The sequence below is a fragment of the Mytilus edulis genome, chromosome 1, assembly GCF_963676685.1.
Source record: "Mytilus edulis chromosome 1, xbMytEdul2.2, whole genome shotgun sequence".
NCBI lineage: Eukaryota > Metazoa > Mollusca > Bivalvia > Mytilida > Mytilidae > Mytilus > Mytilus edulis.
The window spans coordinates 119,773,183-119,794,698 of NC_092344.1; the positions used below are offsets into that span (position 1 = coordinate 119,773,183).

The following is a 21,516-nucleotide window of genomic DNA, read 5'->3' on the forward strand; positions in this document are numbered from 1 at the left end:
AGAATAAAACAACAGTTTTTTCCTGTTTCAATCAAATATGAGGATTAAACACGTCTGAAGAAAATGGATATTATATTCCAAATCTAATCCAATATAAAATATGTGCTTTGCTTTTAAAGATAGTCTAGTTGCACAGCAATAATATTAACAAATAGGGGCGTCTGTAAAACTTCCTTTCCTATTGATTAAATAATATGACTGTAGATAAAGGGTAACGTAATAATATGACTGTAGATAAAGGGTAACGTTGTTTTATGACTGTAGATAAAGGGTAACGTTGTTTTATGACTGTAGATAAAGGGTTGCGTTGTTTTATGACTGTAGATAAAGGGTAACGTTGTTTAATGACTGTAGATAAAGGGTTGCGTTGTTTTATGACTGTAGATAAAGGGTAACGTTGTTTTATGACTGTAGATAAAGGGTTGCGTTGTTTTATGACTGTAGATAAAGGGTAACGTTGTTTTATGACTGTAGATAAAGGGTAACGTTGTTTTATGACTGTAGATAAAGGGTAACGTTGTTTTTCTATGACTGTAGATAAAGGGTAACGTTGTTTTATGACTGTAGATAAAGGGTTGCGTTGTTTTATGACTGTAGATAAAGGGTAACGTTGTTTTATGACTGTAGATAAAGGGTAACGTTGTTTTATGACTGTAGATAAAGGGTAACGTTGTTTTATGACTGTAGATAAAGGGTAACGTTGTTTTTCTATGACTGTAGATAAAGGGTAACGTTGTTTTATGACTGTAGATAAAAGGTAACGTTGTTTTATGACTGTATATAAAGGGTAACGTTGTTTTATGACTGTAGATAAAGGGTAACGTTGTTTTATGACTGTAGATAAAGGGTAACGTTGTTTTATGACTGTAGATAAAGGGTAACGTTGTTTTATGACTGTAGATAAAGGGTAACGTTGTTTTATGACTGTAGATAAAGGGTAACGTTGTTTTATGACTGTAGATAAAAGATAACGTAATAATATGACTGTAGATAAAGGGTAACGTAATAATATGACTGTAGGTAAAGGGTAACGTTGTTTTATGACTGTAGATAAAAGATAACGTAATAATATGACTGTAGATAAAGGGTAACGTAATAATATGACTGTAGGTAAAGGGTAACGTTGTTTTATGACTGTAGATAAAGGGTAACGTTGTTTTATGACTGTAGATAAAGGGTTGCGTTGTTTTATGACTGTAGATAAAAGGTAACGTAATAATATGACTGTAGATAAAGGGTAACGTAATAATATGACTGTAGGTAAAGGGTAACGTTGTTTTATGACTGTAGATAAAGGGTAACGTTGTTTTATGACTGTAGATAAAGTAACGTTGTTTTTCTAATTTTTCAAGGACCTCCCCTTTAAGAATTTACCTTGGAGAGTTTTTGTTAAAAAAAATTTTGTTTAATATAATAAAATGACTATCATAATTGATAGAACTCATCGCAGTGTTTTTGCTGATAAAATTTGTTTGTTCTTATTTTTTTACCGTTCTTTATCTTTATGCTGCATTGCAATAAAACGAGTCATGTTTTTATAGTGACATGTCACATAAATATGGTAAGTTAATATTCTAAATTTCTTCAGACATATAACGCATGTGGCAAAAATTATATTATTAAACAAAATACTTAAATATTAAATGGCTGATCCGTGTTAAGAGAGAGTCATATCTCTTGCAAGTAAAAGACACCCTTGTAGAATTCAAAAAAGAGCAGGCTAATGCAGCTACAAGGCAGCACTCGCACCCGAAAAGTGGAAAGGGATTAATATAAGTTGCAAAACTTTTTCCCTATTCACTATGAATAATTAGTTATCAAAGGTACCAGGATAATAATTTAGTATGCCAGACGCGCATTTCGTCTACATAAGACTCACCAGTGACGCTCATATCAAAATATTTATAAAGCCAAACAATTACAATGTTGAAGAGCATTGAGGATCCAAAATTCCCAAAAGTTGTGCCAAATACGGCTAAGAAATAAATCTGTTTAAACTAACAATCAATATTAATTACCCACATGAGTAAAAACTTATCCAAGTAGGAATTTCATTTTGATATATGAAAGGATTATTATTAAAGTTAATGGTTTGATAAAAAAAAGTTGCTATTTCTTCTTCAGATTGACAATATCAAGGTCAGTTCTGAAAATGAATATTAGGTAAATTAATTATTAACATATAATGAATATTTGCTATATGAATTCCGCCTCTATCTCATTTAAATCGTAAGATTCTGAAGGATTTCAACATCAAGAATTTGATTGTAATTCAATATCTTATTAGTTGCTTTTGATTATGATATAATGCAACAAAGACGATATGCTAGTTAAAATAGTTATGCAATTAAAGTTTAACTAGGACTGAAGCTTCGAATATTAATCCTGTACGATTGAAACATTTTAACGTTTTCGTGCATTATTTAAATGCCAGTTTTACTTCTTTACTAAGTTCGATATATCGATAGAATACTAAAGCCTCATTAATTGTTCTGAAATAAGATAACCGTTTTTAATGAGTTTTTAAATTGGCTTTATATGGATCGTAAATACTTCAGTTTTGTGATGGAAATTAAAGAAAACATTTCTCAAAGGTTTTTTGCTAACGAGCTACGTATATTTTGTTTTCGTACTGTAGTATGATTGACAGAGGCCTTAACAAGTCATGGATAGTCACTTAAGGTCTGGATTTTCTCAGCGGCATGGAAAACATTTGATTCTTTTTAGTTAAGAATAAATGGGACTTTTAATTGTCTTCAAATGAAATTCTCTACAAATGTTATAGATTAAATATTCCATTAAAAGAATCCAACAACAAAACAATTCTTTAATATATGTGTTTCAAAAGTATATAACGCTATATACCAAAAACAAAAACAAAATTATTTTGATGCGTACATAATAAATTACTAGCATTTCAGTATATATATATATATAATCGAATATTATTAGTAAATTTTGTTTTATTTCCCCGAGTTATAATGAATTATTTATCATGAAGATCCCTCCCCCCCAAAAAAATCTAAACAAAATATCTTTAATTCATTTTCTTAAAGAAATTTGAAGCGTTAAGAAGTAGCAAAAACAAAAATAAAGAAATGAAAATTACAAAACGAACGTGCACGTTTCCGGTGCATAGGACGCCAGTCCTCGATGATAAATAGGACAGAATAATCCTAAACATATTTCATAAGGCTTAACTATTGTTAGATTGAAGCATTGTAAAAATCATAGCCAAGAAAACAATCATGTTGAAACGTTCTGAAAAGAATTAGTATCATTTAAAGTCGTATAGCTTTCAAAGTGTACCTGAATAATGTCAAAATAGGTGTCAAATACAAAAGCAATTTTTAAAAACTAAACTGTAGCTTCAGTTCTTTTTTTATTTTTGTTTATAAAAATAATAATGGTTCATTTCTAATGATAGACAGAAACATACTTCAATAGTTTAAAAGATCTGATATTGGATAAGGCAAATCAGCAAAACATTCCATGTGAACTGAAACATGTTATTTTACTGTATAGTTTCAAAATTGGTGCTTTGAAGGATTTCAAGAAAAAAAGTTGAACAGCAATCAAAATGAAATGATGTGGCACTGCAATATGCTCTAGAGATTAATTAATCGTTTTTATCATCTTCTAATGGATCTAAAATGAAATCAGTTATTTTGTAAGGCTTCAATGTACATGAACATCACTTGTAATATAACAACATTATTAAAGATTGAATCAAACATGAGATCGAGGGGGAATCCTGATGCCCTTGAAGGTTTGCACTATCTGCCCAACTCTGATAAGGTCAGGTTTAATCTTATTGATTAATCTTATTGAGTGATGGATATTAACATATAAAGTGCTGAGCATATCATTCAGACAAGTACAACACATCTTTTGTAAATAAAATTTAAATCAAACTATCAATTTCGTGCGTGCGAGCGTCCGATGCGCTTTCATAGTTTAACCGTCACCAGGAACTCTCAAACCCAAACTTCTGAAAACCAGGGCAGTATAAATATTAGAAGTTATACGATTACAAAATACCAAACAAGATGAGTCTTATTCATCTAAGGTCAACGTTACCCTATTATCTTTGACAATTAATCAAAGGTACCAGGATTATAATTTAGTACGCCAGACTGCGCAACTTTCAACGTAGCCATTATTGTAATCTCGTAGAAATAAAAAATGCCCATTTCAACATTATTCTGAGAAATACTAGTATCGGAAGAATTTGCTTAAAGTCATATGAAACTTATAGTGCAAGTCAACCTAAAGGGTAATGATAGCATTTTCTCGATGAAGAAGCATGTTCATGAAGTTTACCTCATGCTAGTGATAAAAGTTTCGCTATAGATTGATATTGATGCACAACCATAAAAACACATAGTCCTCAGGGAAAACCAACGAAAACAATGTTGATATATTCTATACTCTCATATCCATTGTTGTATAAATACAGTATATATAAAATCACGAATAGCACAGAAAGAATAAATGACAAGGATTCATAATGTATTTCATATATTTATAAATATATTTATATTATCAATGCAAAAAGAATAATCACAAATAATCAATATTTAAAAAATTGTTAATATAGGTAAAACATAATACAGCTGTACAACTATGATTGTAAACTGAAATAACACATTGATGGATGTGCTAAATATGGTCATTATACAAAATGAAACTTAAATGTTCATTGTCTGCGGCGGGTTGGAAATGACAATCACTTCAATGATTCTAATAAAATTAAAGTTTCATGAAAGAAATACAATGTTTGAAAAGTAAGAACGCACGACGTTACGTCATTAGCAAAGATTGTGACTAAACACTCGATCTGAAAAGACCCACCAAATGCTGAAAATAAGTAACGTTACGAATTTATGATCAAATTGACTGTTTGGACGACTTTTTTTTGCGGATAAATCAACATAACCATTTAATGATGTGTTATAATCGAGCAATGACGAGCTAGATTCTACATAAAAGGAAGCTAAATTATAGGTAGATAAATGAAACTTTCTTTCATGTCATTATATACACATAAAAACAGTTTTTATCACAATTTGTAGACCAGTATGCCCCAAAATTTATATAATGATATTGGTACAATTTTGGAGACTATCTGAACTGCTCTGCAAGTTGTTTCGAAAATGTACTTTTAAATTATAATAACAAACAAAACAATTAATACTCTCCCATATATAACATATAGTTCTTTAAATCAAAACCAATGGACATAATTTTTCTTTAAATCTGCGCTACAAAACTATTTTATAGCATAACTTTAAACATGTTCCGTGTCTGTACAAAGGCAGAAATATCACGGATGTATTTCACCCCTCTGTTTGGTCAATAACGTTTGATGTTGTCAATTGTTATATACTTTTTCTCTTCAATTTTGAATTTATATTTGAGTTCGGTATTTTTTGTAATACATGTACTTTTATTATCTAGCCAAAAATAAACGACCCAAATAAATGATAGTTGAACGTGTTTTCCTTGTGAATTATCATATACGAGATGAAACACACTATTACGTTAATTTCTTAAGTTGTAATCATACTATAACATCGTAAAATTGAAAATGGAAATGGAGAATGTGTCAAAGAGACAACAATCCGAACAAAGAGAAGAACATGTCATCGTAAGTATCTTTAATGACAGTTTTAAGCTGTTCAAATTGTTTTATATGGAAATTTTGATATAACAGTTTTCCTCATAATAATTAAACTACTTTTCCTTCAAATAAGAGACAAAATAAAACACAAATCGATAACAAAAAAGTAAAATCACAAAAATACTGAACTTAAAGGAAAATCAATTCGGAAAGTCCATAATCACATGGAAAAATCAAATAACGAAACGCATCAAAAACGAATGGACAAGAACTGTCATATTCAAGACTTGGTACAGTCATTTTAAAATGTAGAAAATGGTGGATTAAACCTGGTTTTATAGCGCTAACCCTTTCGTTTTGATGACAGTCTCATCAATTTCCGTTATATTTACATTGATGCGTTAACTAAACAGACACAGTTAATAAAATAGTCAGTAGACCAACGATATTTCATTTCATGTATTAAACAGACAAAGACAAGTCTTCTTTCTGTATAAAATTTAGGAATGAACACACTTTTTTTTTAATGTCTACATCATGGCATAGAATAAGAAACAACTGCAGTTAAGTTAACGTATGGCACTAAACATAGAAGTATCATTATTGCATTGACTTCCATGCTGTGTGTACGTTAATGATTATAGATTTCGTCAGTACATGGTAGTATCATATAGACATGTAACAATCAAACAGAAATCAGGGAACCTTGTAAGGGATTTATATTCTAGCAGACTTTTGATATTTGTTATAAACATGTATTGATGTTATATATATAATACACAACTATAAATCTATATACTTACCTCTCTAAACTCATGGCTGTCAGTGTTGACACGGAACAAATAGCTGATACATTCTGTATATAATACACGGCCTTACACATAAATTCTCCTAAATTCCATTGGAAAGAAAAGAACGCTGCAAACTGAAAGAAAACAATTATACAAAATGAAATTTCTTGCTCTTCAATTTTTAATATCAAGACACTTTTTGTTAGGGAACTAGATTCTCAGTTTAACAATAAAGTAGTTCTGATTTGAATTAGGTTACAACTACCTGAGACAAAGTTACACTTTTGGTATTTTTTTAGGGAATTAAATGTATATGTTCTATAGTATAATTCTATAGTCAGTTAATTTGTGTATAAAATTTTTCGTTTTATACAAATGTATTTCATGTTTGGAAATAGTTTAAAACAGAATTAAAAAAACAGTTATATCATTTAATTTTTGGTTGAGACATAAAAACTTAATTTAGGCATCAAATTTACGTACAAGAAGAATAATTCTTTGTTCGATTGATGTTTTTTTTATATAGACAAGTAAATTACAGATAGAACACAACAAACAATGTAGTTTTAGAAATTTATTCCTATATTTCCATTAGAGGTAAATCCATTTTTTTAAACTGTGTAATAACCAAAGATCTGTACTGTTGAATTTGCTGAGACTTGCTTATAGATTGAGTTTAAACCATGCAAAACAATTTCTCCTAGTGCTACTAAGTTTATTTTTGATAATAAATATTTAACAACAAAATTAAATCAGAAATAGAGATACAGCACTATTAAAGTATTTTCTTTTAGTAGATGCATAAGCCATTATAAAACAAAGGGAGCATGGTGATATAACAGTGCAATCCTGACAAAAACTCGTAGTAAAGTGTAGAAATCTCGTATCATAGTTACATAGGGAGATATTGATATGAATCTCAAATATAAAGCTATCACCGTTTTGTTTTTACCAAAAATGGACATATACACACGACGATTTATTTGACAGGTTTGTATGAAACTCCGTTTTTACTGTTTATATGTTAAATGATTAATAGAAAGACAGTCAAAGAAAGTACCTGGGTTTTTTCAACTCCTTATATGGTAATTTACTCTTTAAGGGAAGTTTACCTATACAGGCATGGTTCAAAAAATTTTCTCGATTCTTCATTTTTGTGTTTCTTTGTTGCATATGACGTCGCTTTGTTCTTATACATCCTGTCATTGTGTTGTTGTGCCATGGTAAATATATTTGTTTGTGTTTATAGTGATCAAGATAATAAGACAATTTTGGCTGCTGTATCAATATTTTTGACATTCATATTTAACTATTATGTATGTTTGTTTTGTTCCACACATTGTTGACAATCTAATGGAATTTCATGCGAATGTCATACATGTGAGAGGTTTATCTAGCTATAAAACCAAGTAAAATCCACCATGTTCTGCATTTGAAAATGCCTGTACTTAGTCAGGATTATGAAAGTAGTTTTCTATACATTTGATGTGATTGAAATTTTGATCCTTATAAAGGACATTCCGTTATGAATTTTCCCTTGGAGTCTGGTTATTTTGTTATTATCATTAGAGTTCTAGGCCAACGCTTATCGTAAAAAAGAATCATCATAATATAATATTGTTTGTTCATGTTGTGAGAATAAAAAGAAACAGGAACATTTAATAAAAAAAAAGTCATATATTAAAACAATATTTTGTTTATGTCTTATGTGCATTTCGATATTGTCTGTATATCTTTATAATTGCCTTCTAGGTGCCTTAAACAAACTCCACGAGGCTTTTCAAATTAATATCAGACAATAAATTGACATGACATTTATATGTTTTCTATATTCTTGATAAATAATGTATGTTGGCTTTACATAAGATTGACTGTTCATTTGTTTATGGAACACACAGAACATTAATAAAAAAGACCGAGTCATATGTCTTAAACAACGACCTTTATCAAATACTGGTTTAATCGTATATAATTTGTAATCTCAAACCCAAAGAGAAGATTAAATGAAATATATTTCCTTTTCTGTTCTACGGGATTTTTTTTTAAAGAAATGGTATAGTGAATTACTGAAATATATAATACTTCAATATTTATGCTTATGTTATAAATGTTGCCAAACTATATCCATGTTATTACGTATTTCAACAATATGTTTATTTTACTAATTTAAAAAAAGAACGTAGATCGTCCGTAGACGTTCTTTCAAATATAATTTCTCTTTGGTCTATGTTACGCTGTTATGCTTTTAAGTCTTATGCAACCTCAAATTAAAAAAAAAGATGCATAAGTTTTTATAACTAAATGGATATTTTTCATTATAAAAATACGCATGGATCTGTCATTGATTCTATGACATGTATCTGATTGTACATGTTATACACGTACTCAATATCCATGCTTCTTTGTTGATTGTTTACTATAGGGGGACAATCGGTAAACTATGGCTTCAAAACACGACAAATAATAAGCTGCCATATTTTCACAACATAACAGACAGAGAGGAAAAAGAATTGACAATTAAACGATATGTTTGCGTAAAAAATGATATAATCGTGCACAGAAGACTAAGTTTATGATTAATACATGTACATACATTGGTTCAAGAATTAGATACACATTTGTTTGACCAGTCACACGTTTCATATGACTTTAAGGAGACATGGCAAAACTAAACCTTGCCCTGTTATGAACTTAAAGCAGTTTACATGGAACTGGTCAAAGTATGAACAACAAACATTCAGTACTGCAACTCATGTAAAAGAGGGACGAACGATACCAGAGGGACAGTCAAACTCATAAATCGAAAATAAACTGACAACGCCATGGCTAAAAATAAACTGACAAACAGACAAACAATAGTACACATGACACAACATAGAAAACTAAAGGATAAACATGTAACATGTTAGAAGTCTTCATATCTCTCCTTGGACAGTTATCAATAGTTTTGAGAACGTTCGAAATCTAACTAATATGTTTACATGTAAACCAGAAGAGCTTTATCCATTGAAAATAACAATGAACACAGTTGATAGCGGGTAAGATAAGGATAATTTCTTCAGATCATTCATGTGATGTAAAAGAAATCTGTTTGATTGTTAGTTGCAGTTTTTTGTTCAAAGGATGACATCATATTATTTTTTCAATAGAAAATAGTTATATATCTTAAAGATGTCTGAAACGCAAAACTACACATAAACATCGAAAATTTGCTTTATTGAATCAAACTCGTTCATTACATCAAAGCATAGTGCTGAACAACATTGAGATTTAGGGATGGTTTGGCAATCATGGAAAACCATTTTAAATTTATTTTATTTATTAGACGGTTTCAAATATCCCCATCTTACCAACTTCTCGATTTCAGTTTGTGAGAACAATAAAAAGTTTCAGTTTGTAATGATTGGTAGTGCTGAACAACATTGAGATAAAAGGATGGTTTGGCAATCATGGAAAACTTAAAGTTTATTTATCAGACTGTTTAAAATATCCTGGGAGATTTTTTTACAACTTTCCGATTTTAGTTTGCGAGAAAAAGAAATGCATGGGATTGGTAGTTACATTATTTGTTGAAAAGACTGGAACTATTTACACATTAGAAATAATTTTGGTCAATTTATCTCAGCCAACATATACGTTAAATGTGTTTAGCTTAACTTGACATCTCAGGCAATAGATTTTATGACCTTGCAGTCTTTGACCTTCACGTATAAATCGGGTTATTTTATTAATGAATTAAAACATACGTTTCATTACCACCTTTTAATTAATTTATATATTTGGCTATCAGTCAAATGACAAAGGGTCAGCGCTCTAGACGTATTTATCTATTAAGCATAATCCATTTTAATAGTCAGCTAAACCTGGCTAAATAATCTGATGGTCAGCGCTGGCGACAGAAAATAGTGACATTCATTCTGGTTTATAGATTTTCAATGGAATTTTCTCCATACCTATATCATTAGAGCTGATTACAGTCACTATACAAACATTAACGTAAAATGAGGTATCTAGTTAATGGCACATTTTAGTACACCATCAAGGTCTTTTGATAATTCATTCGTTTATTTATCACACAAAATTTCAGTCCTATTACTAGCCACTATTTTGTGAAATTATACAAAAAAATACTTTAGTATGTTTACGTAATGTTTTTTATCTTACGAAAAGGTTACCACTTTCTAAGTCATGGTAAACCCTAGATAACTTCTACTATTTGTTGTACGTTCTTTGATACCTTGTGTTTATTGTAGGAGTTTATTTGAATTTTACCAACTTGCAGATTTCTTTTTAATCCTTTAAGAGACATGACCTTTTTCTTTGTGACTATCAAATGACTTGATTTCAACACGAAAGTAATAGATACATCTGGGAAAAAAACTACCACTTTTCTTTAGGATATGTCCCGTTTTCTGGGTTTTATTTTTTTGTATTGATAACACGCAACATATTTTAGAAGTTCCTCAAGCATGTTGGAACAAAACCGTTTACTTGAAAAAGACCAAATAAAATTGAGAAAGGAAATGGTGAATATGTCAAAGCGACAACCACCCGACCATAGAGCAAACAACAGCCGAAGGCAACCAATGGGTCTTCAATGTAGCGAGAATTCCCGCACCCGTAGGTGTCCTTCAGCTGGCCCCTAAAATATGCATAATAGTACAGTGATAATGGACGTCATACTAAACTCCGAATTATACACAAGAAACTAAAATTTAAAATCATACAAGACTAACAAAGGCCAGAGGCTCCTGACTTGGGACAGGCGCAAAATTGCGGCGGGGTTAAACATGTTTATGAGATCTCAACCCTCCCCCTATACCTCTAGCCAATGTAGAAAAGTAAAACAATAACAATACGCACATTAAAATTCAGTTCAAGAGAAGTCCGAGTCTGATGTCAAAAGATGTAACAAAAGAAAATAAATAAAATGACAATAATACATAAATAACAACAGACTACTAGCAGTTAACTGACATGCCAGCTCCAGACCTCAATTAAACTGATTGAAAGATTATGTCTTCATCATATGAATATCAGGTACAAACTTCATGTTAGCTGCGTTTCCATTAAGTTCTTTTCTTTGTGTTTCTGTTGTCTTATTATAAATATTGTTCATTTTGAACCGCTGAAAACATCACGAAAAGAAATGCTTCTTTTATCTATAAAAGATCGTGTTATTGTGTGTTATATGCATATTGCTCTTCTCATCAACGAGCGTGTCAACGTCCTAAAAGGGCAATATAGAAAAGGAAAATTGTTTCCATGAATTAAACAATAAACTATGAAACGACATCTGAATAGATTCTTTCTGACTACAGAACCAACGATTTAATGGATGAACTAAGTAGTTCTTTCTTAGACATAAATCACGTTGTGACTTTGGATAACATGGGTATTCTGTGTAAAACGGTTAACATCATACTGAATTAGCTATATGGGTAGTTAATCACCGTGCTTAACACTCTTCAATTATCACATTCAGAAGATGTTCGATTCCAATGATAATTAGCAATTGCTCACTTTTGTGCTGACATGAATTATCATTGATATGGTTATATTTATAAATTAACTGCTTACAAAATTTTGAATTTTTGAAATACTAAGGCTTTTCTACCTCAGACAAAGATTACCTTAGCTGTATTTGGTAAAACTTTTAGGAATTTTGGTCCTCAATGCTCTTCAAATTCGTACGTTATTTAGCCTTTTTAACTTTTTTGGATTCGAGCGTCACTGATGAGTCTTTTGTAGACGAAACGCGCGTCTGGCGTATATACAAAATTTAGTCCTGGTATCTATGATGAGTTTATTCACTAATAAAGAAGTCTTTTCGATCTAGGATGCATTCATTTAAAATGTGATGTGAAGTATATCATATATTATATTTATAGAGAAATTGCCACAAAAACAAAACAAATATAAATGATTCGTGTACAAACAACACACTGTAAATATATTTTATGCTGCAGGTAGGTATAGTCTAAAGAAAAAAAATAGGGCTTTTTTTACTGAAATTATTTGATATTCTCAACAACTGATTAGTAGAAAAGAAGCAAAAACTTCAACATATTGGTAAATTATGCTAATCACGTTTTGAAATGAGCCCTGTGTAGTTTTGATACTTGAAAGTCACAAAAAACTCCGGACTTCGTTCTAATTGTTTTAAGTTTGATGCATGCTTCCGCCGCGGAGAAACCAAGGGGGCAATCAAAATCATAAATCCAATTAATAAACTCATCATAAATACAAGGATTGAAATTTTATATTTACGCCAGACGCGCGTTTCGTCTACAAAAAAAGACCCATCAGTGACACTCGATTCAAAAAATGTTAAAAGGCAAAATAAAGTTCGATTAAAACATACAACATTTTATGGCTAGAGAGAGAAAAACAGAGAAAAGACGAGCATTACAATCAAAACGCTATCCTAAAGATTCAGCAACACAAACTCGACCAAAACACTAGGCGTGTTCATTCCTACTCTATTACTGGTACCTGTCGTCTTGCTCGTGCATTTCGATTATTTGCTCGTACAAATTTGATGATAAGTTGAATTCGGCAACCATATAAAATATTTACTATACACCAAATTTGAATCAATATCTCTTGGAAAACATGAACAGTTTAATGTCGCCATCATAATCTAGCAGAAAAAGTCATCACCATTGAGGTAAAAATCTTAGAGAAAAAAATAATATTACTTATTTTATTTAAAGTATTACAAGTATCATCAGTCGCATGGAATGAAATTGGCGATTGTTTTTGTGCTTTGAAAACAACTAAATCTGAGTAAAAAGCACTTAACATCGGTGTTTTACATTTTGATTTGTTTGTGACTAGAAAGCATCGTTGTTATATTTGCAGTGTGCAGTTTGTAAATGTGACGTGACATAAGATTGTTATGTCATGTTCTTCATTGGAATAGTGTCGGTTGTTGTCTCTCATCCAATTAATGTGCTTATTCTTATGTGTAAATCGTATCCTTTATATGTCTTAAATGTCCGCACTGTTCTTCGTTATTCTTTTCATTCGAGATGACGTGTCGGCTCGTTTATAAAAGTTGAATTAATAGTCAACAGATGATGAGTCAAACTCGTCAAACGAAATCATCTCTTACAGAACAATCCAACATTTCTTTATAGGGAAAGAATTATCACTATAAATTAGCTGATTGCTGGAATTGACATCAAAAGTTAATGGTTTTTATTTTATTTCTTAAAAAAGACGTGATACATCTTATATTGTAAAAAAATAACGGCAATAATCAAGCTAGCTGAACTGAATACAACTTAAGACCTTAATTTAAGATGGATAAAATAGTGCATGCTCACTTTCAGCTTTTAACATTTACTCAATGAGGTCTTTTTGAATTAAAGCTATCGCAAATTGCCATATTTCCGATATAAATTAAGAATGTATTTGACAAAAATGGCAATCGGAAGAATACATTTGGATAGAAACTTTTACAGTTATAATGAATAGCTAACAATACTATGGAAGCCCATATGTACACCCATTGTAAAGTTATTTTGTTGCAAATAAGTCGTAATTATTACTAGTAGTTAACTTGTGTGTTATAAGCTGGAATCAAATCATCAAAGTTTGAGTTGTTGTTCAGAGTTATTGGGTATGAAAAGCGGTAACGGCAGTCAAATATCGCAAAAATTAAAAATATATCAGACATTCGGGGAATATCCTCACACAACTTTGTCCGGCTTTGGCAAGTTGTATCATACAAGAAACTCTATTTTCACCACATATTGAATAATTTGTCTGTACATCCACACACATCTTGACAAATTGGTGTTCCCCTATTGTAACAGTATTTGTCATTCGTACCTGTAGTTGCAGGCCAGGAAAACCGTTTCTGAGATTTTCTATCATATATCTTATTTTTGGTGTTGTAAATATATGTAATCCCAGAAAAGGTTAAATCTTCTCGTTAATCAAACTATTTCTAAATAACAGTCATAAAATAGGAAATTGTAATAAACAAGACTAAAGCGACAGGTTTTATTTACTGTGACGTTATCGTCATTCAAAACAACAACAAAAAACAGAAGTTCAATTAGCCCAGTGCAGCATATATTCATCAATGAAAAATTCAAAAGGTGAAGAAACCGTACCAAAGATTAGTTACAAAATCTCATTTATCATTGCACATATTACCATGCAAATAGTATTTTCCAATTTCTTATATTTGACAGAATAATTAATTAAATCGAAATAAATGAAATAAATTACTTTTACTGACCAATGGGAGTGATTGAAGATTTAAATGTATAGTAATCCAATTTCTAGAAACAATCAATTGCTTATACATTTTGTTATTTCTTAATTTGGGTGTCAGTTTATCAGCACCAACTGCTACGCATATAAATGATCAATTAATATTTTAAGCAAATCCAATTAAATTCTAGAATATGTAATAAAAACCCCCATTAACCTTTTAAACAAAGAAAGATCGATGGCATCGTAGATCGTGCTTCTCTTACACTAATATGATATTAATACTACAGCAAATATTAGCTTTAAGGGAATAAATTCATAATTAAAAGATGAAGCATTTTGGTTCTTTGATATATCTTGAGAAAGTAGAAGCATTGATAACTTTTTTTTTCTTATGATTTATATATTATATATTATAGATTTGTGCATTTTCTTTTTCTAAAAATTTCCAGTTATACCCACGTTTGCAAAATTTCATGCACGTTAGCAGTTGAATTAAATTCTACGTAAAACTGGAATGAATAATTGCCAATTAGAAACCACTTGTATCAGGGGACTAAACTTTAGATGTGATGAATTAAATTTGAGCAATTTGTTTCAACTCTGACACCTCTCAAAGCAAACAACCAGAATTATATAATCATTTTTTTTTTTAAATTTTAGTGAAATAGAAGAATCATTATAACTTTAAATACAGGATATATTTCCCAACTCATATGATATATATCATATCTACTCTTTTTCTATATTTTGTTGAAGATTTGATAATGCTAAATATTTGATATTAATCATGGTGATGTCTTCGAGGGTTGGTTTGAAATAGGAAATGCTTCAACTAGTCAATGATAGTTGATTTTATAAGCTTTTGATTGATATGTTAAACTTCTCTATTCAAATGCTTCTGACTTTGGATGGACTCTCTATGTCCAGATTGATCTCATTTATCACTCTTTCTATTATTTGACACAGTATTGAAAGTGTACAAATCGAACGTTTTTTGTTGTTGTAAAGATCTGCTTATTGAACATACAGATCAGACTATATGCATAACAGTTATTTGAGGGAATGAGTATATTTATGTTAACTTTAAGTTAAAACACTTTTAACATGATAATATTTACCGACAAAAACTGACAATTTGTCAGCACAACATGTATATCATGTTTAAGTGACACATATTGGAAGGAAACGGGATATCCAGTAAACAATTTAATAAATGTTTCCCTCAGTTTTAGTTTGTAAAAGAGGGACGAAAGATACCAGAGGGACAGTCAAACACATAATTCGAAAACAAACTAACAACGCCTGGTCAAAAACGAAAGAAGACAAACAGACAAATAATAAAACACATGACACAACATAGAAAACTAATGCCCGCGTCACACTGTCCCGATTTTTATATACGATGGACACCCGAATGCGAAAATTGTAAGTTCGTACGAAGTTGGTCCCGATCTCGTTAAAATACCAAAAAGTGACCGAAGCAAGTACGATGAATAACGAAGTCTATATGACGGTGCCGAAATTATATACGATAGCAAAAGATGGACATACGAAGGTTAACCGAAGACGGGTATTTAAGCTTCATATCTCAGCCGAAGCCTACACGATGGACCACGAAGGCTACACGATGGATTACGAAGGCCACACGATGGATTACGATGATGGCGGGATGGCCATACGATGTCTAAAAGATACGAACAGAATTTCGACAACATATCGTTTCTGTACAAGTCTGCCATGCATGGCGGGAAATCGATCTATTTGTCTAATTCTTATAAAACTTAGTTTATTATTCCCTCGCCTACTACATGTAAGTTGCGTGTAGATACAATTGTTATGGACACTCTAGAACCAAAATGCTCAAAACTTGGTATGGTGTTACTCGTTAAGAATATCTTAAGCGCTATTAACTTTAAAGTTCAAAGGTCAAGGTCACAGTGGCAGTTGTAATACAAGGCAATATCGCCCTTGTGGACACTCTAAAACCAATATGCTTCAAAAGATTTTAACCACATTAGGTATATTGTTCCTCCTTGTAATGATCTGACATTTTTTACGTTCAAGACCAAAGGTCAAGGTCATGCAGATGGACTTGTTTTTTCTCCTTGAAATAGCATAATACACAGGAAATTGGTTGCTCATTTTTAACCTGCTGGTTCTAAAGACAATATTAAAGGTATTTCCAGTTATTGAATGTTTTTGTTGATTTCTTCAAAAATAGTTTATGTATCAAATATGCATATTCAATTTACAATTTTCTGCATGTGTCATATACAAATATAGTGTCCATATTTGTCCCCAATATGTTACATACGAGGGGATGCCACGCTCGGCATTGCCTTGTTTGATCTGTAAAATGTGTGCACTAGTCTGAATAATCACCCATAACTATGCCCATGTTTACTGATCTATCTTAAAGGTAAGGTAATGGGTTCGTTGATCCCTTTTAAGAAGAAAAAAAAAGAGCTCTTTCCAGGAGAATATCATAATAATATAGACAAAAGGAAGGATGTGGGGAAAGCAACAAATGCGGCAAAATATGACATATAGAAAACAAAATGGTTATGGAGTAAACATTCGTGTGACAACAACTCAGACGATACATAAACAAGAGGCTCTCAAGAGCCTGAATCGCTCACCTGAATTTTTTTGGTTTAATCTCTCATCAATGATTATTTTGGCTTTTCAATTTATTTAAATGTTCTTTGAATCGTCCTATTTTCTTCAAAAGCAAAAAAAAAATCATTTTCTCCTATGTTCTATTTTAGCCATAGGAGCTATGTTTCTTGACATACAAGGAAATGAAATATAAAATTTATACTAGATACTCTGAAACTCTGAAACTCATTTAGCATAAGTTTGACTGAAATTGATACAGCAGTTTCATAAGAGAAGATTTTTTAAAGTAAGTCAACATGGTGAACAAATTGTGAAAAAAGTCTTTAAAGGGCAATAACTCCTAAAGAGGTCAATTGACAATTTTGGTCAAATTGACTTATTTGTAGATCTTACTTTGCTGATCATATTTGCTGTTTACAGTTTATCTTTATCTATAATAATATTCAAGATAATGACCAAAAACTGCAAAATTTCCTTAAAATTACCAATTAAGTGGCAGCAACCCAACAATTGGATGTTTGATTCATCTTAAAATTTCAGGGCTGATAGATATTGACCTAATGAACATTTTTACTCCTGTCAGATTTGCTCTTAATGCTTTCGTTTTTGAGATATAAGCCAAAAACTGCATTTGACCCCTATGTTCTATTTTAAGTAACGGCGGCCATGTTTTTTGACGGATCAAAAATCAAAGCACACACTTTGTGCAGGATAATCTAAGGAACAACCATGCTAAGTTTTAACCAAATCCATTCAGTAGTTTCAGAGGAGAAGATTTTTTAAAGTTGGCAAATATGATGAACAAATTGTGAAAAATTGTCATTAAAGGACAATAACCCCTTAAGGGGTCAATTGACAATTTTGGTCAAATTAACTTATTTGTAGATCTTACTTTGCTGATCTTTTTTGCTGTTTACAGTTTATCTTTATCTATAATAATATTCAAGATAATGACCAAAAACTGCAAAATTTCCTTAAAATTACCAATTAAGTGGCAGCAACCCAACAATGGTTTGTTTGATTCATCTGAAAATTTCAGGGCTGATAGATCTTGACCTAATGAACATTTTAACTCCATGTCAGATTTGCTCTAAATGCTTTCGTTTTTGAGATATAAGCCAAAAACTGCACTTGACCCCTATGTTCTATTTTAAGTAACGGCGGCCATGTTTTTTGACGGATCAAAAATCAAAGCACACACTTTGTGCAGGATAATCTAAGGAACAATCATGCTAAGTTTTAACCAAATCCATTCAGTAGTTTCAGAGGAGAAGATTTTTTAAAGTTAGCAAATATGATGAACAAATTGTGAAAAATTGTCATTAAAGGACAATAACCCCTTAAGGGGTCAATTGACAATTTTGGTCATATTAACTTATTTGTAGATCTTACTTTGCTGATCTTTTTTGCTGTTTACAGTTTATCTTTATCTATAATAATATTCAAGATAATGACCAAAAACTGCAAAATTTCCTTAAAATTACCAATTAAGTGGCAGCAACCCAACAATGGTTTGTTTGATTCATCTGAAAATTTCAGGGCTGATAGATCTTGACCTAATGAACATTTTTACCCCATGTCAGATTTGCTCTAAATGCTTTCGTTTTTGAGATATAAGCCAAAAACTGCATTTGACCCCTATGTTCTATTTTAAGTAACGGCGGCCATGTTTTTTGACGGATCAAAAATTGAAGCGCACATTTTGTGCAGGATATACTAAGGAACAATCATGTTAAGTTTCATTCAAATCCATTCAGTAGTTTCAGAGGAGAAGATGTTTGAAAAATTGTTAACGACGACAGACGACGACGACGACGACGACGACGACGACGTCGACGACGACGGACGCCAAGTGATGAGAAAAGCTCACATGGCCTTTTAGGCCAGGTGAGCTAAAAATCAGAAAAAGTTGGTTTCCCTATATACGTGTACCTGCAGTGTTGGTGTACGAGGCGCGTTTATGATTTTCATTATGTCACTTGATATGAAAAATTGACAAAAAAATAATATTTTACTTGTAAAAGTAAATCCTGAGCCTGTAATAGCTGCTCTTCTTGTTCCATTTGAATTAATAGAAACAACGCTGTCGCCTTTCTTGTTCTCATAGAATCATATGATATGAGCTCCATATTTTGTGAACGTCTTTCATAACTGTCGTATTAGACTGACCAGTGCATATCGCGCATGGCACTTTAAATGTATTTTAGCGCGAAAATTAACTTACATTTAGCTGGATTTATTGCCGTCGTAGTTCCATCTTGTCGCCTTCGTACTTTTATTCGATGGCAACACGACGAGATTACGAGGTCTTCACGAAGTCGTGTTGCCATCGTAAGACCTTCGGGTATCTTCGTGATTCATTCGTTTAGACATCGCAATGTCAAAACTGCCCGATGGAAACGATGGAAACACGAATGCAATACGATGTGCAAAGATGCATTCCCGGTGACATTACGATGGTGAGGATGGTGATACGAACTCAATACGAACCCTCAACATCGGACGCACCTTCGGGGATTTTTTAACATGTTAAAAAATTTAGAACCCTTCCCGAAGTTGTCCCCGAAGGCTAGAAAAAGTGGCCGATGGTTAAAGATGGTTAAAGATGGCACTACGAATAGCCCGATCTGGATACGATCAGTCCCGATTTTGAAAATTTCCATTATCGTGTTGCCATCGGCGTAAAAATCGGGACAGTGTGACGCGGGCATAAAGAATAAGCAACACGAACCCAACAAGAACTAGGGGTGATATACGGTGCTCCGGAAGCTTCGCAGATCCTGCTCCACATGTGATATCCGTCGTGTGGCTTATGTTATAACAAATCCGGTAAATAGTCTAATTCGGTAGTTTACAATCATGAAAGGGAAGGGGGTTGTAGTTACGACGTAAGGAACATATCCGATATCATTTGTGAAACAGTTATTTCATAACGTTCAACAAACTCGTGATGGCGTCCGTAAAATTTACGAAGGGATGATTTCAACTTCACCATTTTGAACTCTTGGTTTAATAGATTCCTTGTGAGCAGCAATCCTCTATCAAGAACATTCTGATAGGAAATGCAAGTACGGGAATATCGTATCTATTGGGAGATATATACCCCGTATGCAGCTGCTGCTGAAATGTTGCTACCTAGAAATGGAAAGTTCACAATTGGAAAGCTGAAATCATCTCTTTTGTCGAAAAGTTTTGTTTTTAACCGACCATCATTGTCAATTTCTAGATGTAAGTCAAGATATGAGGCCGACTTAAATGTATCTGTTGTATCCTTTATCTCTAGTTTGATGGGATAGATGCGTTCAAAATAGTCACCACATTTTGAATAAAGGTAGATACATGATATACCGCCATCTTGGATTGTACAATCACAGTAAAAAATTGGTCTAGTTATTTGCCTAAATCTGCAAATTTGGAGACAGATTTGCAATTTAAAGCTAGACTGTTTAATAATATAAGGAAAACTTGGTAATTTTTTGTATACTTCAAAATATTTAAACAAATATAATTTTTTTGGTTTTTAAATGGGCCATTTAAGGGAAGATAACTCTTTTAGTAAAAAAATTATACTGGACTGAAATTTTTTCTTTTTACTTGTAGCAAGAAAACAAGTTCGATGACACCATTTTTTCTTTTTATTTTCCTAAAATATATTACAAAAACTATCTTTTCACAATTTATTTCAAAATTCTATCTCATAGATTTTTTTTTTATGCACACAAATGTGTTTTTTCATGACCAATCTAACCAAATTTTTGCAATTTTCAACGACATATAGCTTGAAAAATAGTACGGTGACCCATACTTTTTATTATATTTTTGAAAAGAGCATAGTAAAATCTTCAGTTTGGCTAAGTGTAAGAAAATTCTGTCTCAGAATTATTTACTCATGATCTACCTTAATTAGAAAAAGTTCGTCACATACATAGCGGAAAGTAGAGTTAAAGGATATTGCTAACTTTTTATCGTTCATCCTAAGAAGTTTCTGTATGAAATCAGCCTCATAATAATAAAGAAACAAGTCAGCAAGAAGAGGGGCAAAATTGGTTCCCATTGGAATGCCGACAGTCTGTTGAAAAACACGTCCTCCGAACGTAACAAATATGTTGTCAATCAAAAAATCAAGCATCTTGATAATGTCAGTTTCAGATAATATTTTGTTTGTGATCCTTTACAAAGTAGGATTTATCCCTCCCTAAGACATGGTACTTGTATCTACATTGGCCATTCTTTTTTATGAAACAAAGAAAT

The 21,516-nt window shown here is 31.7% G+C and overlaps 1 protein-coding gene across 1 annotated transcript in view; it reads right to left on the reverse strand.

Moving 5' to 3' along the window:
- Positions 1–21,516, reverse strand: part of LOC139503496 (QRFP-like peptide receptor) — a 40,567-nt gene that overhangs the window by 12,694 nt on the left and 6,357 nt on the right. The window contains exon 2 of the mRNA XM_071293288.1: positions 6,427–6,548. Within this exon, the coding sequence (XP_071149389.1) occupies positions 6,427–6,548 (122 nt within the window). The remainder of the gene's footprint in view (positions 1–6,426; positions 6,549–21,516) is intronic.